A 27,310-nucleotide genomic window follows, 5' to 3' on the forward strand; every position below is an offset into this window, starting at 1 on the left:
CTCAGGTCTCCGGGTTAACTGGGACAAATCGGCCCTCTTTCCCTTATCTGATGTAGGGGTACACTCCCTCCCCGTCCCAGTCCAGGTGGTGTCCACCTTTAAATATCTGGGAGTTCAGGTGTCACGCAGGGTCCAGGCATATACGGAGTTAAACATTACACCCCTGATAACTGCAACAGAATCACGCCTAAAAGCCTGGTCCACTCTCCCCCTGTCTTTGTACGGGCGTATTAACATATTCAAAATGATTTTTCTCCCAAAATTTCTATACCTTTTTCACGCTTGTCCTATACTGCTTCCTAAGAGTCTATTTAAACGCCTGGACGGCATTCTCAGGTCCTTCTACTGGCAGAGTAGTGCCCCGCGATTCAGTCTAGCGCTGCTTCAGGCTCCCAAGGCTAGGGGTGGACTGGCTGCCCCGGATCTGTACCTTTATTACCTGGCTTCCCAGCTAGTATATGCTCAGTGGTGGATAGATATAGACATGGGTAATGCAGCTACTGCACTGGCTGGTGCCCTGGTAGGTTCCTACGAGGCCCTTACAAACCTGCTGTACAGATACAAGTCCCCATCTGATACCCCACTGCCCCTACGTACGGTAGCGGTGTGCTGGCGTAGGGCACAATCCCTGGTAGAACCGAGCAGCTCTCCCCCTCTCTCGCCTAGGACTCCATTGTGGCTCAATCCGTGGCTTTCTCACCTCCTCTCCCTCCCAGGCTGGACAATGTGGGGGGCGGCGGGGGTGAAATTTGTAGGCCAGCTTTTATCCCCGGAAGCAGAATTACTCAGCTTTAACGAGATAAGGGAGAGACATATGGTACCCAATACGGCCAGCTTCCATTACACGCAACTGCGACATGCATTCAAAGCCCAATTCGGCTCCTTCAGCCTGACAGTGAAATTCTCCAAACTAGAGACTCTGATGAGTACCCCGGACCTCCCTAAGCCACTCACTCAGTGCTATGCTCTCCTACAAGAGCAAAAGTCCAGACCGTTTGATAGAGCCCGTGAACGCTGGAGACAGGATATCCCTGACCTGTCAGATGATGACTGGAGGGAGGTCGAACTGTCCTACTTCACATCTGTAGTGAGTGCGAGGGACTTCCTGATCCAATCTAAATTCCTCCATCGAGTATACTTCACCCCTGCTAGACTATTCCGCATGGGAGCAATGCCCAATGACCTTTGCTTTCGCTGTCAGGCTGAAGTCGGATCCTTCCTGCATTGTGTCTGGTCCTGCCCTAGGGTTCTTGTCTTCTGGTCCGAAGTGCTGGAATTCCTAAATATACACTTTGATTTCTCACGCTTACTGTCTCCCTCTGTGTGTCTCCTCGGCATCATAAATGAAGTTATCAATGGCCACTATGACAAAATTTTCTTTAGGTTTGTCTTATATTACGCCCGAAAAGTGGTGGTGATGACCTGGAAGGACCAGGAGCCCCCTCCGTTAAAAAGATGGATACTACTTATTAACAGTGTCATTCCCCACTACCGGTCCCTGTATGCCAACAGGAAGTGTCCCCAGAAGTTTGATCGCATCTGGTCCAGATGGTGCGCGACTCCCCATACTGCCCTTTAATCACATGTGATATATACTCCTCTCCATGATGAAGGAGACTGAGCGTGCTGGTGTGTGTGTGTGTGTGTGTGACTCCCCATACAGCCTTATAATCACATGTGATATATACTCCTCTCCATGATGAAGGAGACTGAGCGTGCTGGTATGTGTGTGTGTGTGTGACTGATTGTCTTTGTGTCAATAGTTATTTGTGTTGTATCAAGATGTCTGGCTGTAGTATCCTGCTGTTATCTACTGTGTAATATCCCTCAGGTAGTTTTGAAACGCAGCAAGAACCTGACTGTTACCATGGCTGTTGTATACTAATCCTGTAATGGGGGGAAGGAAATATGTGACAGACAATCTTGTTTTCTGGTTTTGTTTACTATAATTGTATAAAATTTCAAAAATTGCAAAAATAAATACTTTAAAAAAAAAAAGGAAACCTACCATCAAAATCCATCATGATAAACCAGAGATAGATTCAGGCACTGTGGTAATTTCTTTGTTATCCAAGGCCTCCTACTTTCTAAAATCAACTTTTAAAAGTATGCCAATGACCCTGTGGGACTCTGGGGGGTGTTTCTAGAGCTCCTCAGTGCAGCAGAATCACAGGCTGTAACAATGAGCAGAACCTGTCTCCCCCTCCCCCTGATCTCTCTACTGCTCTGGTCATTGTAACAGCCAGTGAAAAGACGTCAGAGGACCTAAGGCTGATTAGCATAATTTTAAAAGATGATTTTAGAAGGAAGGAGGCCATGGATAACAAATATGAAGATTACCACAGTCACTGTGCCTGGATCTATGAGTAAGTGTCCCTGGTATCATGTTGGATTGTGATGGTAGATTTCCTTTCAGTAGTTGGTACAACCCCTTTATTTTCTAAGGACTCATACACATGGCTATAGTTTCCACAGATCTGTGGGAGGGCCATCCTATTCCTGTCTGGACAGTTATCATCTTGGAACTTCACACTGGACAGGTCAGTGAGTGTCATATGTTCCTGCTTCTGGGACTATGGCTAGTACGCTGCAGTCTTTTGCAACTTTAGCTCTTCATCACTCCCTGGTTACGAGTGCATTTCCAAGAACACAACATTGCCTTTAAATTGGTGTCGCACTTCCAGATTTTTATGGCTCATTTACAAGACCACTTTAAATGGAGATGTAATGTGGATCTTCAGCTTGTCCAGAAGAGGGAAGGAAAGACAGCAATCCAAAACCTGCACGTGAGTTCATATAGTTTGGTGCGCGCAGCCAGAGGTTCCGGTACATGAACCTGTAGTCCGGGACATCGATGGAGGAAGCCACAGCACGCCAGGAAATCCAAAGTATAAAGGCTTTATTTACATAGAAGGCATAAAATTTGCGACGTTTCGATTCGCAATGAATCTTTCTCAAGCATGCTTGAGAAAGATTCATTGCAAATCGAAACGTCGGGAATTTTATGCCTTCTATGTAAATAAAGCCTTTATACTTTGGATTTCCTGGCGTGCTGTGGCTTCCCCCATCGATCTTCAGCTTGTACCATTCATTTCTATTAGCCCCTGAAGGGTTCTGGGGACGTAACCAGAGCCCTTTAGTGTTGCAGATTCAAGGGCTATTACGTCTTATTCTCCTCACCCTGCCTGTGTAATCTAGCAGAAACAGGAAGTGTTGGGGGAGGGGAGACCTACTGTGCTGATTGGAACAGCCTGTGAAGCTACAGCCCTGGGGGGCTCTGGAAACATGCACCAGAGCCCTTCTGGCTCATTAGCATAACATTACAAGTTCATTTTAGAAGGTAGGAGGCCATGGATAACAAATATATAATAAAGATTAGACCACAGTCACGGTGCCTCGATCTATGAGTAACTGCCCCTAGTTTATAATGACCGGTTTTGTTGGTAGATTTCCTTTAACTACTTGTACCTGCAAGTCTGATGCAATGTGAAAAATGTATTTCTTATATGTAATACAACACCATGCATCGTTCTAGCTACCATAGAATCAATGATAGGGTCGCCTGAAGTTTCCTCTAAACTTGACTCAACTTTGGAGGGATTTTTTTTAATAAATAAACTGAAATTTCACATAAAAAAGACAATTCTAGAAAGGACTAGATGGGCTGCTGTCCACTATAACCTTAGCTGTTGTTTTATATGCGGTATCGGATGAATATTCAGACCAATATCACCCACTGATTATACATACATACATACACACACGTCCTGTCTCTGGGGGGTTGGGAGAAGAATACACACCCCTACACATACCATTGCAACATAATTATACTTGCGTATAACTTGGCGGATTCTCTTCATCTGTTCATCCAGGTTGTAGGCCCAGACTTCGCAGATGCGCTGGCTGTGGTCCACTGTAGCTGCAGGCATAGTGGCGATGGGGGAGGCGCTCAGGGGCAGGCATCAAAATGTCGCACGTGACCGCTGAGACGTTTCATAGGTGGAGCAGCGTTACTTCTCAGAAGCTGAAAAAAAAAGAACAGATAATAGTAAACTTTGTACTATACTTTATTGTGGAAATCTACCATCAAAAGCCATCATGATAAACCATGGCCCGCTTCCTTCTAAAGTCAACTTTTAAAATTATGCTAATTAGCCTGGAGGGCTCTGTTGGGTGTTACCAGAGCCCCTCCATGCTACAGCTTCTCCCCCCCTCCCCCGTGTGTGGAATCTTCCTCTGCTGCATTGAGATTATTTCAGAGCGAGGGGCAAGATTTGAAGGAGCAAAGGGTGAGAGTGTAATAGCCTGTGAAGTGCAACACGGTGGGGTTCTGGTAACAACCCCCCCAATAGCATTTCTGTTTCATTAGCATAATAAAAGTTGATTTTAGAAGGATGTAGGCCATGGATAACATGTATAAGAAGATTACCACAGTCCCTGGATCTATGAGTAAGTGTCTCTGGTTTATCATGATGGATTTTAACGGCAGATTTTCTTTAACTCTGGATCGTCCAATCTCCTCAGACAGCAAAGTAGCCAAGTTAAATATTCTCCAGGTAAGGAAAGCATTACTCATTAGCTTCCTTTATCCACCTGAAGAAGATGGAGCCCAGGAGGTTTTCAGATCTCTGCTCACTATAGAAAGAAGCAGCAGAAAAAAGGCACAGAGAAGCTGCTTTCCTGAAAGAAAAACAGTAAAGCTGTTGCTTTTTTACCACAAATCAATAGCTCTTAGAATGTAGAATATCTTTGCCTATTATCATTGTTACTTATATCCAGAAGTTTCTTTGCTATACCCCTCAGATTACTTCAGTGCTGCAGTAGCCCCTTCCTCTGCCTGTGCTGACAAGATCTGGATGCTGTCTAATAAACAAATCTAGACTCTTGGGAGGGAAGGGGCTGCTGCTGTTCATGGGACAGAGCTCTCTCTCTCTGTCTGTAGCAGGCTGGATGTGTTTGGGACAGTGGATACAGATGTCTCCTGCACAGAATAGTGAGGTGCAAGATCTCCCCTGTTCTCCATCAGTCCCCCCATCCCAGTCTGTGTTTCTACAGAACTTTCTCTGTTTCTCTCTGCACCTCATGCTGCACTCCTCCCTCACCTTGTCATCAGCAGTATCAGGTCTGTGCAGATAAGCTATTAACCCTTAGTGCTCACACAGCACAGGCTATACACTACATGTAACTGGTGTACTTATGATTTCTAACACTTATTACATGTTCCCTGCTCCTCCATGTGCTGGAAGCTGCCAAGCTAGTTACTAGTGATGGGAATTAAGGCTCTTCTTAGTGAGCTGGCTCATTAGGCTCTGCTCACCAATAAGAGCTAGCTCCTGAACGGCTCCCTATTAAATATATAATAGGCAGCCGCAAGACAGTCAGTCAACCCATACCACACCGCTTTTAACTGATTTTATCTGGTTAAAGGGGGTGTGGTGAACCATCGGTTCACTGAAGTGAGCCAGCTCACATAGTTGTGAAAGAGCCAGCTCGTTCGTAAATGACCCATCACTACTAGTCACCATATACATCCTGTATGTGCACTGTGCATGTTCACTGGATTTACTTGTGGGAAACTAAATGAATTTAATGCCAAATTACTTGTAGAGAACACAAGGCATCATGGGATCTGTGGGCAAGCTAACTGGCCTCAGCTTGAGGGCATAGACAGACAGACATTAGTCTCCACCCACTCCACCTCTAGGAAGAAAGATTATTGTCAAACACTTTCAGAACAGAAAACTCCATAACTGGAAAAAAAGAGAGAGCAGCACAACATGGACATCATTCTGTTTGTTTTTTAAGGGGGCTAAAATAGAGATGTGAGTTCAGAAGAGTGAAATATGAACACAAGTGCATCCTGTTTATAAAGCGCATTAACCAGGAGCACCTTGTATTAGCACCGCTCCTAAGGATACTGATAAGATGGCCCCGTCTATAGAGGAGTTATCCAGTCTGTATATACCTGACTAGCCAGGAAGGCGCACACATGTAAGCTGTCTGTGCACTGTATTATGGAGAAGTGACTATTGCATTATAACATGAGCTAATGACTGACTCATAGTTATATTACAGACTGAATATTGCACCAGTATGTCTCCCATATCCACATACACCACATCAGACTTAGAGTCTCACCAGTGAAAAACTACCGATTTCCATCAGATTTTGTTCAGTTTTTCACATTTCATTTCTACAAGTTTTGAAGAAGTTTTTCTCATGCAAAAAAAAAAAAAAAAAAAGAAGAAGAAGAAAACAGGTGACTGTGGCCTATATATTCAATAGCAATTACACACTATTTGATCACAGTGTAATGCAGTGTCCCCCATAGACTTCAATCAGGAGTATTTTCCCCACAAGTCTCTGCATGCACCGCGTTTCATGTAGCTGTGAAAAATGATCCACTTATGAAACTGATGCAACATGCACAATTCTTCCTGACTTCTACACAGATTATTACATTCACTGTATATAAAGCGCTCATGTATTATAGCACAGGCAGACCCATCCCATCAGAGGTCGCACTAACATTTTTCCAGAAGGGTAAAAATACTCCTCTCAACATTTTTGAGGAGTATTTTTACCCGAGGAGGAGTACGAAAATTTCGGTAATACACAGCGCACACTGCACACCCCACACTCACACAGCGCACACCCCACACTCACACAGCGCACACCCCACACTCACACAGCGCACACCCCACACTCACACAGCGCACACACCACACGCATGGCAATTACTTTGGGGGGTAATGGCGCCTCATCACGCGTCTATGACGCATGGTGAGGCGTTAATGCGACCTCTGCATCCCATAGTGTTTGATCCTATAGCCTATGTATAAGCAGGGTGTATACAGAATATATACAGGGGTATGTGACATGCGGCTCTGCTGGGACCTTCCATCCTGGATTCTGTCAAACACACAGTGTTACATGGTGCCCTATTGTCGTGGTTTTCACTTATAACCATGAAGAACTAGGAACAAAATAACATGTTAAAGTGGGTCTCAATACACCCTCTGCACTACAACTTAAGAATAGTCAAACTGAAGCTCCGTTTCAGGATCTCTATCCATAAAAAGAGGACATAAGAAGCTAAAAGAAGAGTGGATCTTGCCAGAGGGGGCACACACCAGTATGCCAGTGTGCTTGGTCTACCATCTAGAGCAGCACGGTAGCTCAGTGGTTAGCACTATAGCCTTGCAGTGCTGTCCAGGTCAACATCTGCATCAGAGTTTGCATGTTCTCTGTGTTTGAGTGGGTTTCCTACGGGTCCTATGGTTTCCTCCCACACTCCAAAAAATACCAGTAGGTAGTAGGTAGAGGAATCTGTTAGTGCTATATAAATAAAGGAATTATTATTATTGTCCTTCATCCTGGTGGTAGATGTCCTTTAACCCCTTAAGGACGCAGCCATTTTACAGCTTAAGGCTCAGTCCCATTTTTTAGATTCTGACCTGCGTCTCTTTATACGGTTATAACTTTTGAACACTGTTACTTATCAAAGCGATTCTGAGATTGTTTTTTCCCCACATGTTGTACTTCATTTTAGTGGTGAATTTTGGCTGATAAGTTTTGCGTTTATTTACAAAAAAAAGAAAAAAAATGATGAATTTTTAGAAAAATTTGCCATTTTCGAAATTCAAAATCACCGCGTTTTCAGGCAGATAGATTTACCACCTAAATAACTTGCAGAATAACATTTCCCATTTGTCTACTTTACATTTTCATAATTTTTGAAATGTCTGGATAATTTATTTTGACGTCACGCGGCTTACAAATCGAATAGCGATTTTCCGTATTTTCAGAATTGACTATTTTGGGGATAAATACTGTTTGAAATTTTAGATATTTAGCAACAAAACCCCCTATATAACCAACCCATTTTCAAATCTGCACCCCTCAAGCTATCAGAAACAGCATTTACAAAGATTGTTAACCCCTTGAGATCTTCATAGTAATTGAATCAAAATGGCGGGGAAATTTAGAATGGTCAAATTTTGTCGGTTATACGTTCATTTAGCCCCAAAATTTACACATTTCCAAAAGATAAAAAGAGAAAACTCACCATAAAATTTGTTCTACAATTTCTCCTGAGTGCAGCGACCCCCCACACGTGGCCATTACTTGTGTTATGGGGGCACAGCGAGGCGCAGGAGGGAAGGAGGGCCCTGTAGCTGCCAGGATTTTAGTTTTCTCGTTGCCCCCTTTTGAAGGCTATAACATTTTCGCTTTTCCGTTATTTGGGTCATGTGATGGCATTTTTTTTGCGGGATGAGATGCTTTTTCCAGTGTTACCATTTTGGGGTTGGTATCACCTATTGTTGAAAATTTAGGAACTTTTTTTGAGGTCATGAGTAGAAAAGCATCAATTCTGTACTGGATTTCACCGTATAGCCTAATACAGGCGGTCCCCTACTTAAGAACACTCGACTTACATACGACCCCTAGTTACAAACGGACCTCTGGATATTGGTAATTTATTGTACTTTAGTCCTAGGCTACAATGATCAGCTGTAACAGTTATCACAGGTGTCTGTAATGAAGCTTTATTACTAATCCTGGTTCTTATGACAACCCAACATTTTTAAAATCCAATTGTCACAGAGACCAAAAAAGTTCTGGTTGGGATTACAATGATAAAATATACAGTTCCGACTTACATACAAATTCAACTTAAGAACAAACCTACAGACCCTACAGATCTTGTATGTAACCCGGGGACTGCCTGTAATCCTGTTATCTTTATTCTATGGGTCGATATGATTACGGGGATACCAGACATGAATATTTTTTCTTATGTTTTACTAAATTTGCCAAATAAAACCCTAATGTGGGGAAAAATCTATCATTTTTGCATCGCCGTCTTCCAAGTGGCATAACATTGTTACGTTTTGGCTACTGAGCTGGTTGATGGCTTGTTTTTTGCGGGACATGTTGTTCTTTGCAACACTATCATTCTGGAGTACATATGTTTTGTTGATCACTTTTTATTGCATTTTTAGTGGGATATAATAGGTAAAAATCATAATTTTTGGCGGGTTTTTAACGTTTTTTTTTACGGCGTTCATCATATGGGTTCAATAGTTATTTAGTTTTATTCTATGGATTGTTACGGACGCGGTGATACTATATATGTGGGGTTTGTGTTATGATTTAGACTTTTTTGAGCGTTATATGTCTCTTTATATGATTTGGGGCTTATAGGCATTTTAAGTGATTTATAAAGTAATTTTTTATTGAAAAACATTTTTTTTTTAATTTTTTTACATGATCCACCATGGGATATGAACAAGCAATCATCTGATTGCTTGTTCTTGATAATACTCTGCAATACTAATGTATTGCAGGGTATTAGCAGTGCCAGCCTATGCAGATGCATAGGCTGACACTTTGCCTTTAAGATGACGTCACAGACGCCATCTTAAAGGCAATCCCTCCAGACTTCTCTGGGGTCCCGATCGGACCACAGAGTTGCCAAAACAGCGATCGCCCCCCCCCCCCCCCGAAAATGGTGCGGGGGGGGCCGATCGTGGGGTAAAGACCCCCAGAAGGCATGTTAAATGCCGCGGTCGCGTTGACCGCGGCATTTAACGGGTTAAACACCCGCGATCGGAGCCCGCTGCGTTGAGCGCTAATCGTCGGAAGCTGCGCAGTACAGCTACGGCGCGGAGCGCTAGGGGGTTAAAGCTCACAATCACACACACAAACAGTGTTTTTTCAGTTGATTTATATGGGCTCAGACTTGCTTGTGAGAGCCGGTGTACACAGAACTAATCCTAGTCCTGCATGTTTTTTGCGGCAAGGGCTGTGAAGAGGACACACAAATCACAAATCGGTTGTTGTTCTGACCACACACAGACACAGTCATGTGCAGGAGGCCTAACAATGATTACTCCAGGTACTATACAGCAGAAGACAGAGTCATCTGTGTCTCTCCCTGTTCAGCCTCTAAACATGACTGATCTCAGGCAAAATATGACACCTTTCTGCTTGATTTCATGTGACTTAGGAGGAGATTTATTTTTTATAGGTAAACAGAAGACTTTTAAAAGAGGAAATGCTTGAAAGGGCATTTCACACCCTACCTGAGGGGGCTTGTATTTTAGTTATGCAAAAGCTATTCACAGAGTCCTGTGACTACAAGTCCCTAAAATTCAAACTTCCAGCATTAGCCATCCCTGAAGTCAGATGGCTCAGGATAAAATGTTAGAAACATTGAGATATAAAAGAAAATCATTTTTTAGGATTCAAATGAATAAAAGTATCCAGCACAAGAGCTTCCTTTATGTATCCAAACTGAGCTGAAATAGTCTGACCTGCAATACTAGAATATCAGGCACTGCATACATCACAAAACCGGTCTGCATTCACCCAATAGTCCAGAAAATCCAGTACTCAGACACATCAAGTATAGTAACCACTTCTGTAATCTTTTTGCTGCCTTAACTAAAGAGTTTTCTAAATTGAAAAAAGAAGGAAAAAAAAATAGTACCCGTCAGTAGGACACTACTTATTGGTGTCTCAGTCCAATCAGATTATTGGGGTCAATGTCCCAGCCATTGTTCATGTGACAGCTGAGCAATCCCTGGCCTCAGCACTCAGGTCTGGAGGAACAGCACAATGGCCTCATGTACAATGACTTTGACATTTTCTATTATCATCAATCTACAGCCGCCGGGGAATGGCTGAAATCTATCAACTAGTTCTCTAGTCTCAAAAATCTGTACATTTTAACACACCAAGGTTCACCCAAACATTTTTGAATGACTTTACAACAAAAGAAATGTTATAAATCAACTGTAGATATTAACACCTCATATGCCAGGTGCATCAAGCAGTCTAGGTCACTATGATCAATCTGATAAGCTCTTGGGCTTAAAAGTGGTGATATTACACCCCCCCCCCCCCCCGTCAATGTCTTTGGGTGTGTTTACACTGAAGTCATGATGCCTATTTCTCCTGTAAGTGTGAAGAACTACATTCTGTGTTAATGCTTCTTTTAGTCCAGATTTTTATTTTACAAGTGAAACTTGATAAATAAATAAAGGTCTTTCACCAGTTAAAATTAAGAAATTGCAGCAAAAATCCCATCATGCATTTTGAATGCAGTTTTCACGGCAATATGTGAATACAGCCTTATAAAAGTAAGTCGTACTTCTGGAGCACACAAACCTAGCTCTCAAGTGTCCATCAGGCTCATTAGCATAATAGTAAAATAAGGATTTTAGAAGTAAGGAGGCCATGGATAACAATAATATGAAGATTCCCACAGTCACAGTGCCTGGATCTATGAGTAAGTGTCCCTGGTTTATCATGATGGATTTTGATGGTAGATTTCCACAACATAGAGGATAACAAGTCAAACCATTACAATCTGACTGCATGGAACCCACTGACTGGGAGAACAGTATGGTGTATAGGGGAGAGCACAACTGTTCTAGTTTCCCATGGTATCCAATCAGAGCTCAGCTTTCATTTTATGAACAGTTGTAGGAAAATAATAGCTGAGCTCTGATTGGATGCCATGAGCAAGTAGAACAGACACAGACACTTGTGATAGATCTGTCATCCATTGGGAGTGTTGGGGATTGCCGAGCACAGCGCTCTGCAGCCATTATCAGTAGTAACTAAACACCTCAACAGTAGGTGTCAGAGAAGTAGCAGCGGTGATCATGGAGTATGTTGTGCAGTATATTATGTGACCCCTATAAACACTGCTCTCTATAGTCACATCTCATAGGAGAGCTCCTGTACACTACATGCCACACACCTCAGCATCACAATGTACATGCACAATGCACACACATCCTGCTATCAGCCCACACTGGACCACGCACATGGTGTGACTGCTCACCAACAAATAAGTCTCCCCCCAAGTTCAGCTCCGCGTCACGGCGGCTCTCTATGAGGTCACAAGGAATCTCCTGGATCATGTGCGTCATCAGCGCGACGGCACTACTCGTCCGCCAGCCAGGGGGCGCCTCGCGATGACGTCACTCGCCAACCAAGTCTGAGGCCCCGCCCCTATGATGTGAGCCATCACGGGATTGTCACACGTCGCGACCCGTAGAGAGAAACAGAGAGGGCAACGCTGGTATAATCATGTACACAGCTGCACGCCGGGACTGCTTGTAGTGTGTGCGGGGCAATGCCAGCTGTGCTGCCCGCCGTGTGACCCGTGCACTGTCACATGTGCCCCGTGCCCTGAGGAGGAGGTTATTGTCCTGAGCGGATTATCCCCGCCGCCTGCTGTCTCATCATCACCACCACAATAACAACAGGGATCCCGGCACCATGAGCTGGCTCTTCTCCTCTAAGGGCAGCAGACCTCTGCCACCTCTCACCAGCCTCCAGCAGCAGAAGCAGCGGCAGATCGACTCTCTCAAGGCATGTCATAGCAAGTGAGTGCCCCCTGACCTCTGCCCTCTCGCCCACATTGGGGGAGGGTTGTTTCCAGTGATTATCTACATAGTCGCCACTTTCCCCAGTATTTGAATCCATTCACTCTGTTCCTGATCTGCAATTCTTGAATTTCACTGTGAATATGTCTTGTGCCAGGCAGTGTTATCATAGTCCCACATTGTTATTTTTCAGTATTGTCCTATGCCATTTTCTTTCCAATGATGCCTCTGCGGTGATAACTTTCCATTGTACTGCTGTCGTTTAGGGTAAAGCTGTATATTGACCTCTATGGACATTCCCCCTGACACGCTGCCCCTCCATTGAAAGTCAAACGTGCACCTCTCTGATACGGCATAATATATCATATCCTATATTATGCACACTGGCTACCTGGCTTGGTCACAGTGCAGTGAGACAGAGTCTTCCCACCGCGACCAGGTGACAAATACCTCTATAGGGGCTGTAATCTGGATGCAAATAGTATGACCAGCTTATGGACCCCCTTACTTTCAAATGAATGAGGTCTGTGAAGGACATTTATGATGGATCCTACTCCAAAAAACATGCGTGGAAGTACTGAAATAATTGCAATGCCTACGTATCTTATAAGAATCATCAAAGGCACAGCGATACAATGTGACCCTACTTGCTTAAAAACATGTCCTTATCAGACCACAAACCTACATACCCGTAGTCCCTTGTTTTTGGCCTGTGTGGATGTCACTAGAGAACAGACTGCAAACAGGAATAGGAACCTGCACTGATTTATTGCAGCTCAGTCAGCCGGCTTATATGTGGGGCAGTGGAAACCATGACTGTGTTCTTTTCAGTAAATCAACAGCAACACGTGTGCATGGAGCCTTAGTCTTTGTTTACATATCAGCCTGAAGTAAATTACGGCATCACCCTTCTAGAGATATTCTAATATATATATACATATTAAGAAACAAAGAGCAAAGTGGGAAATTGTGTAAAGATATGTTTACTCTCCTGTTAACGGAAACCTACCATAAGGAATCTTCTATCTGAAGTAGATCTGATGGTAGATTCCTCCTGCCTGCCATAATCTGTCATTTAATAATTCTGGAACCTAACCTAACTTGGCCTTAGCCTGGCTGTCACAGGTAAAATTAAAGCCTGCTGCCAATTGTATGTAATTTATTTCATAGTTCTTATTAAGCTTTTATTACTAGTCCAGATCAATACTGTGTATCACTTTTTTTTTTTACTCCACATACAGAGAAGTTCTGGAGGGGGGACTTAAAGTTGCCTAATCCGTTGTAAGATTAAAAATACAGTCATATTGAAAAGTCTTTGGTCCTTTTTGTGAAAAGAAAAAAATCCCAATCCAGAGTATGACACAAATGGATAACGCATTGTAAAACTCTGAGTAATAAACCTTGAGGTGTTTTCCATACCCCCTTCTGCTCTTCAACAAAATTAGTTTTTGTAGTTTGAATTTTAAAGCAAGCAAAGAATAGAAAATCCAATGTGTGTATATAGAGGCATGAACATGGGGGATGACGTGCAGTGACAACACCCGGGTGTGACTCACCATCAGATGGGCCGGGCAGCACTTGTCACTTTCCTCTAGGCACATTGCAGGCGGCGGCTCAGATTTCCACCTCTGCACAGTCCTGATGGTTTTTGATAGGACACAGAGTTATCACAGGTAGAAGATACTGAGATTGTATGTAACACCTGAGTAGAAAGCTGTGCACTCATTGAGAGACAAGTGGGTTTCAGGGTTCATCTTTTCTCCTGAAACTTTAAAGAGGACCTGTCACCCTTAAAAACGGCACTAGGAGCTGCTTACTTAAGTAAGCAGCTGCTAGAGCTACAACAGACGCAGCAGTGTGACACTTGTAGTGTTATCGGACACCTCTGATAACGCTAGCAGACACTGCCGTGCTGTACAATAGAAACGCTGGACTGCTCTCAAAGCAGTCTGGCGTATTAATGAGGGGGCGGGATTAGTGGTGGTGACTTCCGCATGACGCACAACAGTCACCGCCGGTCTATGGAGTGGGGGGGGGGGTCCGGGGAGAAGCAGCGCCTTGGACTGCCCCCTCATGAATACGCTGAACCACTTTGAGAGAGGTCCGGCGGTATTATTATACTGGACGGCAGTGTCTGCTAGCTTTATCACGGATTTCAGATAAAGCTAGCATTGTAATACTGCTAGGACTGTTGTAGCACTAGGAGCTCCTAGTGCTGTTTTTAAGGGTGACAGGTCCTCTTTAAAGGCAATTTGTAATATACGGTAAATACAAGAGAGTCCATAGAGGCAGAAGTTTCTTAGGCCAGGCCAAGTTTTATGGAGTGCAGTGTGACAAATATGTTAGCTGGTCTATACCTCGTAGTAAATGCACTTTTAATAAATCTTAGGCTTCCCTTGCTAAAACCTGAAAATCTGCACCTGCTAAGAGTTCAATTTCCATATTCATGCTAAACTAGATGGATCATCATGGCACCAGACGGTGAGATAGTGTCCACTAGATACCTCAAAGCGTTAAATGGGTGCCAGATTTTCTCTTGTTGAAAGCTATAGCACTTTACCACTGTAGGGAACAAGACAGACTTTTCCGGGTCTATTTATACATGGGGTAACCACATGATTTTTGAAACGTATTGAAAGCATTTTAAGACATGGTCATAAAGGGGTTAAATTTCTGGTAAAATATTTGTTTATAAAAGGCAACCGTTAATGTATGAGGTTTTAATTGTTGCTTTTGCAAACACAAATGTTAACAGCTATTCGATTAGGCAAATCTCTCTGCAGTTTTTGCATTGATTTTTAAAATGCAGACGACAACACCACGTGTGAAAGCTCCTTCAGTTATACACAAAACAAAAAAGTACCCTGTACTTCCTCTCATCCCCCCATACTATTTAAAGAGGACCTATCAGGGCAATTTTGAACACTAAACCACCCACAGGTCCTTATGGCCCGGTGGTTTAATGTCCCAAATCGCCCTTCAAAAAGCACAAGATATGGGCCCTATGCGCCTCATCTGAGGAGGTCATGGATAACAAATATAAGATTATTACCACCGTCACCCATATGGAAGTGGTTACCAGGAAGTGGATAAATGGCAGTAGATGCTTGGCAATTTCTTTAATAATAATAATTCCTTTATTTATATATGGCCTACAGATTACACAGCGCTGCACAGAATTTGCCAAATCAGTCCCTGTCCCCAATGGGACTCAAAATCTAATCAACCTACCAGTATGTTTTGGAGTGTGGGAGGACCCGGAGGAAACCCTAATCTTTAGAAGGGTTTCCCAGCTTATGGATATAGGTGACTTATCCATTGTATAGATTAATATCAGCAAAGTGGGGGTTCAACATTCAAGACCACCACCAACGAGCCGGTAGTTTCTGGGTACAAAAATTTCCGCTACATTCTCAGTGTAGTGGCCGGTGTACAGGAACTCAGCTGTAGTTCCCATGGCTGACCACTACACCAAGAGTGGAGCCAGACTTCAGTCCTCTTCTATTGTTCTGGCCAGCTGTTCAGTATTATAGGTTTTTAACACTATGATAGAAGATGTCTATACACCCCAGTATAATTACTATGGACTATTATTGAGTACACCCTTTTTTATTTTAATCTTTTAACAGTATTTCTGAAATTCAGAAAGATGTGGAATATAGACTGCCTGTCACAATCAAAAACCTAACCATCAACATAAACATGTAAGTAACACAATAATGACCTTGTGGTGGCGTCATCCTGCGAAAATAGCTGTGCACTGCCTAAATGTTTTTTATTTCTGATATTTCAGTATATTTTCCTAAAAAAGATAATAAAATGTTTGATATAAATGTAATAAAATATAATGTTTTGCTGTAATACTTTTTGGTTTTGTTGCAGTTTGCTTCCTCAGCAGTTTCCTCAAGACAAACCGATTGTCACTGTCTTTCCACCTATAAGACATCACCTAGTGGACAAGCAAGGCACTAACGTGACATGTCCTTTAGTACATAACGTAAGGAGCTTTCTTTGATGGGATGAAATAAGGGAATTGTATTTTTCTAATGGATATCTTGGAAAAACTGCCATAGAGATGCTGAGCAGATTGTACATAGTGGCCTTTCTGCAGGCAGCATGTTATAGAGCAGGATGAGTTGAGCAGATTGTAAATGGTGTCCTACCTGCAGGCAGCATGTTATAGAGCAGGAGGAGCTCTGCAGATTGTTCATGGTGTCCTACCTGCAGGCAGCATGTTATAGAGCAGAAGGAGCTGAGCAGATTGTTGATGGTGTTCTATTTGCAGGCAGTATGTTATAGAGCAGGAGGAATCTGGAAAAAAAATAAGAGACCACTGCAATATTTTCAGTTTCTTTTTTTTTTTTTTCTTCTTAATAAAGTTAAAGTGGTAAAATTTTGAGTAAAATGTGCATTTTTTTTCTATCATTTAAACTACTGACAACATGTTTCCAAAATTTTCTATTTATTTGCAGCAAATTTAGAAAAAATACTGATGTTTTTATACGTCCTGGCATGCTTTCCACCTGTCACACTGCTTTTGGGAGACCCTATGCCACTCTTGGCAAAAAAATGTAAGCAGTTCTTCTTTGTTTGATAGTTTGTGACTATCCATCTTCCCCTTGATTACATTCCAAAGGTTTTCCGGTCTGGAAACATGTGCAGTGGTCTTTTAATTTTTTTTTTCCAGAGTTGTATATACAGGCAGCATGAAATATAGCAGGAAGAGCGGGGTAGTTTGTACATGGTACACAAATCTTTATTTCTGCCAGGATCTGGAACCATCAGCTTCTGCCTCTGTTATTTCTGGTCCCTCCTTAAAGGCTGAAATCGTTTGTACGTTCTAGAACAGTGATGGCGAACCTTTTAGAGACCGAGTGCCCAAACTACAACCAAAACCCACTTAATTACCGTGAAGTGCCAACATGGCATTTTAAGCTGCAACTTATTGCTACCTGTTCTTCCACATCTTTCAATTGTATCGGCCCCATGAGACCACTAATACAGTTGAAGGAAGGAGGACAAATTCAGATTATCATTGTAGCTTCTTTCCAGGGTCTCTCTGTTTAGGAAGAATGGTGGGCCCACTAGGATGACCTCCAAAGTTAATGCACCTCTCACTTTTCAAGCAGTTCCAAACAGTCAATGAAGTGTCGCTGTGAAATAGCGCTGAGAGCAGCATCTCATAAGTTGCCTAGGACTGCAGGAAGATTTAATGGATTTGGTGAACTCTGTCCTAGGCTGATGGCCTGAGTGCCCACAGAAAGGGCTCTGAGTGCCACCTCTGGCACCCGTGCTATAGGTTCGCCATCACTGTTCTAGAAGGTGATTGGGTGTTTGTTATGGTATAATAATAGATGTAAATCTTTTGCTATTTTTAGTTTACTATGCACTCAGATCTTGGAAAAATAGTTCAGAATTTACTAGAAGAGTTTTGGAAGAACCCTCCAACGCTGGCTCCAACATCCGGTTCATTCCCATAGTAAGTGATGATATTGTAGTTCTGTTCAGTGTTTGACTGGTCTCTCATCCTTACAGTTTTTTTTTTATTAGTAAAGGGCAAGGACCCATTCACTACATCCATGGTCTCCAACCCAGCAGAATACCTTTCAACCCCCCTCCAAAATGTGTAAGCATGTGATCTGCACTTATGTGCTCATGCTTATCCTAAAGGAGCTCTAGCATCAAAATCCATAATGATAAACCAGGGACAGTTACTCATGGTTCCTGGCTCCTGAGAATAATGAAGGAAGGAAGAAGGCCATGGATAACAAATGTCACAGTGCCTAGATCTATGACAGCCGTGCTGTTGTCTGGGCTGTACCGAGGCGCAGCATAACGCAGTAGGGAATGGCGCTCCTAACCTTCCCCCTCTCCACAGGAAGTTGCACAGCTCCGACACTGTACGGTGGGCAATCTGGCCATTCAAATTAATGACTTTATTGCCATTGGAGTGAATATGGCCAAGTGCTACTTGTTTAAAATGGTATAGTAGCAGTAGCCATAAAAAATTGTGTCCCAGGGGCCTAAGTATCCCTAGTTTATCTTGTTTAATTTTGAGGGTAGATTTCAAGGAAATGAAAATCTGAAGCATTACAGGTCTGACATGTCTTGCAGGTGCGGTCATTTGATCCTTTGTCTTTGCTAAAGGTACCGTATAGTCCTTATAGTACTCCTTATAGCCCAGTGCGCCTTCTATTTGAATTGTACTTACAGACAACAGCTGCCTTGAACTGTGCACAGGTCTGCCACCTGCTGGTCATTCATCCTTATAATTAGGTGCGCCTTATATTCCAGTGCGCCTTACATATGAACCTAGACGTTTTAGCACACATTTATTGAAGGTGCGCCTTATACTCCGGTGCACCTTATAGTCCGAAAAGCACTGTAAGTGGCACCACATGGAGCTGGTGGCCATTTAATATTGGTCTCGCATCCACTGCCTTACATCTTTATTGGCTTGTAACAAAACTTCATATTTCTACATCAGAACCAATTTCCAGTGAATAATCCAGAATTGCAATGTACTGTACTGGCTTATATATAATACAATCTCTCATAAATGTAAATCTCTGTTATTACCGGCACTATATAGTTGCCATGTAAACTAGTGCGGCCATTTATATCCTATTTATTTATAGCTGCTCCTCTAGTAATGGAAGATTGATGGTAATCTTGTGGACCCCCGGGGAGTAGGAAGCTAAATTTCATCCTTACTTAGCCTGTCAATAACCTTATCTGCAGATTAACATCCTTGGTATTCTAATAGGATTGCAGGGTGACTGTGTGTTAGACGTGTGTATCCTTCCATGCCCTCCTGTGCGCACACATGTCCGTGACCGAGATCAAGTGTAGACAACAACAAACTCTTGTTGACACTGTTGTTACAGGAGGTCCGTATTAGTCAGTGCTGGTACCAGCTTGGATCTGTCCATTGTAAGGCACGGCATTTACTGATGGATAATTTATCCAGGATTATTTTATAACTGTGAACTCTTTCTTGTCTTTCAGCTTGTACAACAATCCTGCGGTTAGACCTCCTTACCCTCATACAGGCTTTCCCTTTCTTCCACCTTTTTCTACTCAAGAAACCAATAGATCAGTGCCAGTATCCGAAGCCGTTCCTTCAGCCTACAACACTGCCAAAGCTGCTGCCCCCGCATACGGCCTGATCACTGATCTGCCTGTACCCGTCCCCACTTCTGAAGTAAGTGCACAGCCATGCGCAGGAAACAATAATATTCAGGAAATCCTCTGCTTAACTTTTCTAATAGTTGCAGTTATTTGTAAAACACATAGTAGTGTAACATCGATGTTGTAGAATTGTGAGCCTCCATTAGGTCTTCTGTGATATCCTATGGCCCAACTACACTCCCTTACTACTTAAATCTTACATTACTACATAGGATCGAAGTTTGTTTTTCTATTTAAATGTGTTGGCTAAGTACAAGACCCAAATAGGGTAACTCGTATAGTAGTTACCCTGGCGAAGTTTATGTAAAAATGCGGGTCACATGACTCGGTCATTACTTTATGCATGTCCACTGCATGATAACCACTATCCTTGGCATGCTCCTCTATCCACTGACATCTACACGCTACTCCAACCACTGATATAATTGTGGTTCTCATAAAGAGCATGGGCATACGGTAATGTCTGCACTGTCCCTTCCATCGATCAAAAGCCATCAGGACACAGGAAGTCCAGTGGTCTCCTGATGGCAAAAGAACTTTACCGGGGCAGGTATAATATGGGTGACCCTATTGTCTTATACTTACCCTAGTAACGTTTCTTATTAGTAGTCAACTCCTCATGTAGTTGTATAAAGGGTTAACTTGCACTCCACACAGAAATCCCATGGCCCACCTACAGCTTTACCCCCTTGCACAGCAACTTTCTCCTATTTGAAGTTATTCTGATTAACTTTACAGTATTTTGCTAATAATGTCCACGTTGCTCTTGGAAAGCAAATCTGTGATAATTACAACTTGGACCAAGATGGCAGCCCCGTAATTAGTGTAGTAACCTGTTAGTAACTCTCTGTATTTCTTAGGTGGGTATGAATGGCTTTACATACAAGATGCCTGATCTCCCGGATACATTTCCTGAGCTGTCAGATTTGAGGTATCTATTTTTCTGTAATCTACCTAGGTTGATATATTTGTATGTTGGTGTGTATTAATAGCAGAAGTCATTTGAATTGTTAGAGGCATCCATTTCTTTAGGACTGGCCTACACTCCTATGAATATTGAGGCTGACAGAAGCTTCTTTTATTGTTTAGTTTAAAGGGGTTGCCCAAAATCTGCCTTTTTTCATGGGCCCAGTGTGCTTTAAATGAACAAAGAAATATACTTAGCTATGATCCAGTGTGGCACCTCCTGTCACCACTGCCCACCATGGGTATATTGAGCGTCAGCAATGTCACCCGCTACAGCTGAATATGGGACGCAGCCACCAGCGGTAGCGGGCGCACGCCTCAACCTTCCCAACAATGACAGCCTTTGTTGGTCAACAGAGGCTCAGTGGCAATTGCCAAACTGCATCTGAGAACCTCTATTATTTTGACATCACTTGGGGGCCATAAAAAAGATTCAGATTCTGAACAGCCCCTTTCATGTACATTTCCATATGAGTGTTGCTGACTAATGGCTTCCCTTTATCTGTCAGTGCGCCGCAACTCACAGAAATGATGGAACAAGAGGATGTTCTACTGGAGCAGTTTGTAAATCTCCCACAGCTAAAACAGATCATAGCCGACAAAGAGGACCTAGTGAAAAATATCGAGGAGCTGGCAAGTACGAATCGGAGATGGGCCGGATCAGATTATTATAACTAATGTTGTATGTTAACTTTTTCATAAGAAATGTTTCTGTTTTTGGTTTTCTTCCAGAAAAGAATCTTCAAATGGAGCCGATTCTAGAGTCAAAGCGTCAGATATTGTTAGATAAGGTGGGTGACGGTTCTCGTGGCTGACACAGCGGATGTAGTGTTGTAGGTTCTCTTATTGTTGTGTTTTTTCTCTTTTAGTATGAGCTTCTGACACAATTGAAAGCAACATTTGAAAAGAAGATGCAACGACAGCACGAGCTGAGTGAGGTACCAGAGCACAGGCTTTACCTGAGAAAGTAGCAGGATTTATTCCTCATGGCATACTGAATGTCTTTACATCGCCTTACAATTTTAATACAAGTCTCTTTATTGGATTGCGAGACATTTTTGGCCAAATAAACTCTCTTTAGTAATGTCACAGCGACTTTCTGTTGGGAAAAAAATGCTGTCTAAGAAGCTGGGTGGATTATTATTCATATTAATAATTCAACCTCTTTAGGATTTTAAATCTATTGTCTAGATTACGATTTAAAAATGCAAATATTATAGGAAAAGGATAGTGCTGTAAGTCTTTACAAATACTTCCATGTACCGTATTTTTTGGACTATAAGGCGCACAAAAAAATCCTTTGATTTTCTCCGAAATCAAAGGTGCGCCTCATAGTCCAGTGTGCCTTATATATGAACTGTACAGACAACTGCTGCCTTGATCTGTGCACAGGTCTGCCACCTGCTGGTCAGTCATCCTTATAATCAGGTGCGCCTAATATATATGAACCTAGACATTTTAGCAGGCATTTATTGATGGTGCACCTTATAATCTGGTGCGCCTTATAGTCCAAAAAATATGGTACTGAGAAAATACCGCTTGGAGGTGACAAGGTGGTTTTATGCAGATGAATGAGTTTATTGTTCATTCAAACAAGTGGAAATTTCTGCAAGATTAACAGATTTCAGGATGTGGATGGCTACGATTAAATTATTATTTATTTATAGGGGATGATTTATCAGAAGTCTCTGAGAGCAGAACTTGTTCTAGTTGCCCATGGTAAGCAATCAGAGCTCAGCTTTCATTTTCCCCCAGCTGTTTATAAAATTAAAGCTGAGTTTTGATTGGTTTACATGGGCAACTGGAACAGTTTTACCTCAGACTCTTGTGATATATCATCCCCATAGAGCACCTTTAATACAGTGGTGGTGTACAAGCCATAAGGGCTACAAATACAGCATAAAGTGAACATATCTGCAGCATGTATGTTTCTGTTGAGCATTGGTTTCCTTTGTACCTTTAGTAATCACCCCTTGGTTGTGTATTTTGCAGAAGATGCACAATAAGATCCCTAGTTGCCCAAAATTATCAAAGAAATCTCCAGTCAGTTTCTCATACATTGCATTTATGACTTGTTGCCGGCATCCATCATATTGATGAACAATCTACTACAGATGCATTACAATTTGAAAAATCATCCTTTTTGGGCTATATTGAGATCTCATACTATAAATATATGCTAGATTTTGTACGGTTGTGTTATTGGAGGCTTTTTTATAAAGTCTGTGGGGGAGATTTATCATTAAGTTTTTGAGGTAAAAGTTTTTTAGTTGCCCATGGAAACCAATCAGAGCTCAGCTTTAATTTTATAAACAGCTGTGGGAAAATGAAAGCTGAGCTCTGATTGGTTACCATGGGCAACTAGAACAGGTCTGCTCGAAGAGACTCACGATAAATCTCCCTCTATATGTTTCCTCCTCTCAGAGTTGCAGTCTCAGCGCTTTACAGGCCAGGTTAAAAGTTGCTGCTCATGAGGCGGAAGAGGAGTCTGACAATATTGCAGAAAATTTCCTTGAGGGAAAAACAGAAATAGACGATTTTTTAACTCTGTTTATGGAGAAGAGAACGGTAAGTGTCGGTGCTGTGATATATATATATATCTGTCCCTTCTTTTATACATTACTTATAACTAAATATGGTTTTATTTCTTTCCTCCCCCAGTGCTGCCACAGTAGAAGAGCTAAAGAAGAGAAGCTGCAACAGTCCATATCCCTGCACAGTCAGTACCATGCCCCGCTATAGGTATGACCATACACTGGGTGCACATACACAATGCCATACAGTCATTTATCAGATTTAATGGGGCAAAACAGGTTATCTATTTCCCCTCTACATATTTCAAATCATAACCCAGCCTTATTTCTGCACAGGTTAGCCAAGCCCCCACAGATCCGAACCGTTTAACCCCTTAGATCCCACAGTTAATGCTGTCACTGCAGGATCTACGTACATGCTGAGGGAGTGGACTCCCTCCTCCTGTCTTCTCTGATGGACAGCTGGGGACCTAATGAATGTCCCCAGGTCTGGACTCTTGCTTGCTTGGCCAGTCTGCCTGTCATCTTAAAGGGGTATTCTCGTCTGGGTATTCACAATCAGTTTGATAAATCTTCCATATATAAACATTTCTTCAATTAAAAAAAATGTTCCTGTGTGAAGATAATTTCTCATAAATATAGTCATGTTGTACCTTAGAAACGAGATGGCTTCCTCGGATACGGCCACCTCTGCTGGAGGGAAATGCATAAAGAAACAAAAGGTTTTTGTATATGAAATATCCGGGAGTTACTGCAGGTCCCACAGACGTCCTGTAGTAATGATCGCTGAAGCCAGGTGGTCAGGCAGGACTCAATAGCGCATGTCTAGCCACCTCTGCCAGAGTGTGACGTGGTCGTAACCGAGGAAGCCATCTCGTTTCTAAGGGACAACATGGCTACATTTATGAGAAATTATCTTCACACAGGAACAATTTTTTTAATAACATCCAATTGAAGAAATGTTTATATATGGCAGATTAGTGAAACTGAATGTGAATGCCCAGACGGGAATACCCCTTTAATGCACCGCAACACATGGTTATTGTCACTTGTTCATGTCCCATTACAGTACTAATAAAAAAAAGACACATACAAAAATTAAATAATAAAATTTAAAATTCTCCCAAAGCCCCCAATACATATAGAACTATATTTTTTCCCTAATTAAAAAAAAAAGTGGAAAAAGGGTTAAAACAAAAAACCACAACATACTAGGTATCACCACATCCCAAAATACCCAGTCCATAAAAATATAAATATTGTTATTCCCGATGGTGAAGTGATCAAAAGGTTGCATAGTCCCCAAAATGGTATTGTTGAAAACGTCCCACAATAACATCAAAACATAATAAAACCTATATAAATTTAGTAACCCCTCCTGCTACAGCCTGAAACCCCCTGCTCTAAAAGGTGTGTGGCTGTAGATGTGGTTTATTATTTTGACCGGACCCCCAACCATTAAATTAAAAAAGTTTTTTTTCTTTTTATTCCTGGCCAACTGTTAAGTGGAAGGGAGGGGGTGAAATTAGTTTCATATGTGGTGATGATGACTCGTAACTAGTAAATCCAAATTTTAAAATTATGTTTGGGTACTTGGTACTTAAACCCTGACGGCAGCCAGTTACACCCATTTTGGGGACGGTCATCGCTCCCGAAGACGCCATTGGGGAGTGACAATCCTCCCAAAGATGGCGGCAACCATATAAATGACCCAAACTTTTGGGTCCGCTCAACACGAATTGTAACTTTCTGCTTGCAGCCTTACCAAATTTATATACCATTTATACGTGAGTATAAGTCAACTCGAGTATAAGCCGAGGTACCTAATTTTGCCACAAATAAATGGGAAAACTTATTGACTCAAGTATAAGCCTAGGTTTGGAAATGCATTGGTCACAGCCTCCCCTAGTAATAAAAGCCTTGCATACCCGCCTTCCGGTGCTCCTCGATGCTCTGTGTTGCTCCTCCATTTTCTTCTCTTCATGTGTAAAGTGCTGATAAAGACGAGTCCATGCGCTCTGCCTGCTGGCGCACTCTTTTTTTTGTCAGCAGTGGCAACACCGCCGCATCATAGTGTGTGCCGGCGGGTAGAGTGCATGGACATGTCTCTTCCTGCTCTGTTACACATGAAGAGAAGCCACGCGGAGCATCGGGGAGCTCCAGAAGGTAAGTATGTAAGTTTCTTTTTTTTATATACTTGTGTATTGAAAAACTCTGCTTATACACAAGTAGATACTGGAGCTTTCATTATGTTTGATCCAAATAAATCTTGCACTCCATGCTTCATACATTTTTATTTTTTGTTGTTGTTGAGCTTTCTGGTTTTTTTTTTACAGTCATCAAGTATTGTGTAAACTTCTTTTTGAATCTCTAATTCCTATGAACTGTCCCTTTATTTTCATTTACCTTCCTATTCTCTAGGTAATGTAGAAAAATGGACTGAGGAGACGTTGGTTGTTGATTCCCTGGAAGCACATTTTTTGTATTTATGATTGGAAGGTAACATTGATTGTATTATGTTTTATTGCTAGATTATGGGTAAGATGAGTTTTTGTACAATTTAACTACCATTGTTCATTTCACATTGACCTGAGAAGCTCTGTATCTGCTGTAAGGATACTTCTAATATATTTTTTACTTTCTGTTACCCATATTGGAATGATTTATATTAAATACTTAATTTCTGTGAATTGAGCCTTTTATTCCATAAATGAACAAGTGTTTTCATGTCCCCTTGTTGTCAGCTCTTCTCCTGTACATATACAGTGCCTTCCCGGACGTGTACAATGTCATGTAAATATAGCCAGCACAAGCAAAGGAATAAACTTCTTGTGGTTTTCTTTTTACTGAAGTTCCTCCATGAATTGAATTATTTCTTGATATGTTAGTTTTAACAAGATGGTAAGAAATTACATTACATTTCAACCAAATATTTTTACTACCATTGAACATAATAATGACCCCCTTTTTTGCGAGGGGTTTACGGGACAATATCTGGCCTGTATCAGTGGCTGCACCTTGTACTAGGGCTCAGTAAATGGGATGAGGCAAATACTATAATCTCCAGGGAATCTGCTGGGTTTGTACTTTTTGCACATTGACATAATGGCAGGAGTTTGTACAGCTGCTCTCTTCCCTCCCCCTAACCTGGGATAGAGCAGATCCATCACTATTACATGAAGAAGCAGCAACGCTCACTGAGGGACACTTTTCATAGGATTTTCTTGACTTTTTGGCATCAAGAAGTGGCAAAAAAAATTGCTTTTGGGGTTTTATGCAATTTTGTAAGCACAAAAAACAAAATACACTGACCTTTTCACACCAATAATAGTGATTTAAACACAGAAACACTGCTAGTGTAAAGCCAGGTGACCCTTTTTTTTTTAAAATGCATTTTTCTTTTACTTCGTTTGCTCTTTTTATGATTTTTTTTTTTTTAAAGTTGCAAGCACTGCTGACTTATTTATTAAATTGCTCCACCAAAGCCACTTTAATAAATCTGACAGACAGCGCCACTCTAAAGGCTGTCATAGAAGTGTTGCAAGGAAACTGAATAAATATATGTCCCTCATTGAGTTTCAGGGAAACTGTAGCATTTTTTGTCATGTTTTCATCATGAAGACTGTTTATCGAAATGTTGCACTTGTTTGGTGAATAAAGAAAATTGCTGTCTGACTGAAACTCAGTGGGGGACAATTATGAAAAATTAATCTGTTGCACAATGCATCAACGTCCCTCAAAGAATTGGTGCCTCTTCTATACTTGGATCATTTGTTGCAGAATGTTTTAACTGATGGTCGGCTACAGAACCCAAAGATCCCATTGACTGCGGGATCTTGGGTCCACTGGACTTTCATTTAAGTAGTTTCATCTGAACGAAAACGAAAAACTATGAGGCATACAGTTGTGTTCCCTTCGGGTCTCTGGTACTGTTGTGTTCCCTTTGGGTCTCTGGCACTGTTGCTTTCAGATGTGAAGATACAGATTCACTTAATACAGCACCCATATTTTCCTGTATCTATCACCTTTGTGTGTGACGTTTCATAAGTGTACAGTAAACAGACTCCATTGAAGGTACATATATACATACATATATATATATATATATATATATATATATATATATATATATATATACATACATACATACACACACAAACAATAGAATTGTGTTTAAAAAAATATTTTAATTACACATTACGGAATAGACTACTT

General features: G+C 41.8%; 2 protein-coding genes across 6 annotated transcripts in view; one reads left to right on the forward strand and one right to left on the reverse strand.

Annotated features, from left to right (window-relative positions):
• Positions 1-12,028, reverse strand: part of CNOT7 (CCR4-NOT transcription complex subunit 7) — a 29,794-nt gene extending 17,766 nt beyond the window's left edge. For 2 of the 5 annotated variants that reach the window (XM_072122244.1, XM_072122228.1), the window contains exons 1-2: positions 11,858-12,028; positions 3,813-4,024 (exon numbers count right to left, since the gene is read on the reverse strand). In XM_072122244.1, the coding sequence (XP_071978345.1) occupies positions 3,813-3,929 (117 nt within the window). In that variant the 5' untranslated portion in view covers positions 3,930-4,024; positions 11,858-12,028. Of the gene's footprint in view, positions 1-3,812; positions 4,025-11,773 lie in introns of those variants that run through there. The other 3 variants (XM_072122237.1, XM_072122261.1, XM_072122251.1) reach the window with 3 other exon arrangements.
• Positions 12,029-12,053: 25 nt separating this feature from the next.
• VPS37A (VPS37A subunit of ESCRT-I) lies at positions 12,054-25,946 on the forward strand. The gene is made up of 12 exons (XM_072122214.1): positions 12,054-12,404; positions 16,034-16,108; positions 16,287-16,401; positions 17,783-17,883; positions 19,413-19,608; positions 20,456-20,526; positions 21,071-21,198; positions 21,294-21,352; positions 21,431-21,499; positions 22,986-23,129; positions 23,223-23,303; positions 25,517-25,946. The coding sequence occupies exons 1-11, from the start codon at positions 12,298-12,300 to the stop codon at positions 23,301-23,303; spliced, it is 1,146 nt and encodes a 381-aa protein (XP_071978315.1). The 5' UTR covers positions 12,054-12,297; the 3' UTR covers positions 25,517-25,946.
• Positions 25,947-27,310: the final 1,364 nt, after the last annotated feature.

Source organism: Engystomops pustulosus, chromosome 1, assembly GCF_040894005.1.
Source record: "Engystomops pustulosus chromosome 1, aEngPut4.maternal, whole genome shotgun sequence".
Classification (NCBI taxonomy): domain Eukaryota; kingdom Metazoa; phylum Chordata; class Amphibia; order Anura; family Leptodactylidae; genus Engystomops; species Engystomops pustulosus.

Bases quoted from the DNA above. Each gene is read 5' to 3' on its own strand.
- VPS37A (XM_072122214.1), top strand. From the start codon at position 12,298: ATGAGCTGGCTCTTCTCCTCTAAGGGCAGCAGACCTCTGCCACCTCTC. The intron at 21,500-22,985 runs GTACCAGAGCAC...TCCTCCTCTCAG, and splicing joins GACAGCACGAGCTGAGTGAG to AGTTGCAGTCTCAGCGCTTT. The intron at 23,130-23,222 runs GTAAGTGTCGGT...TTCCTCCCCCAG, and splicing joins TGTTTATGGAGAAGAGAACG to TGCTGCCACAGTAGAAGAGC.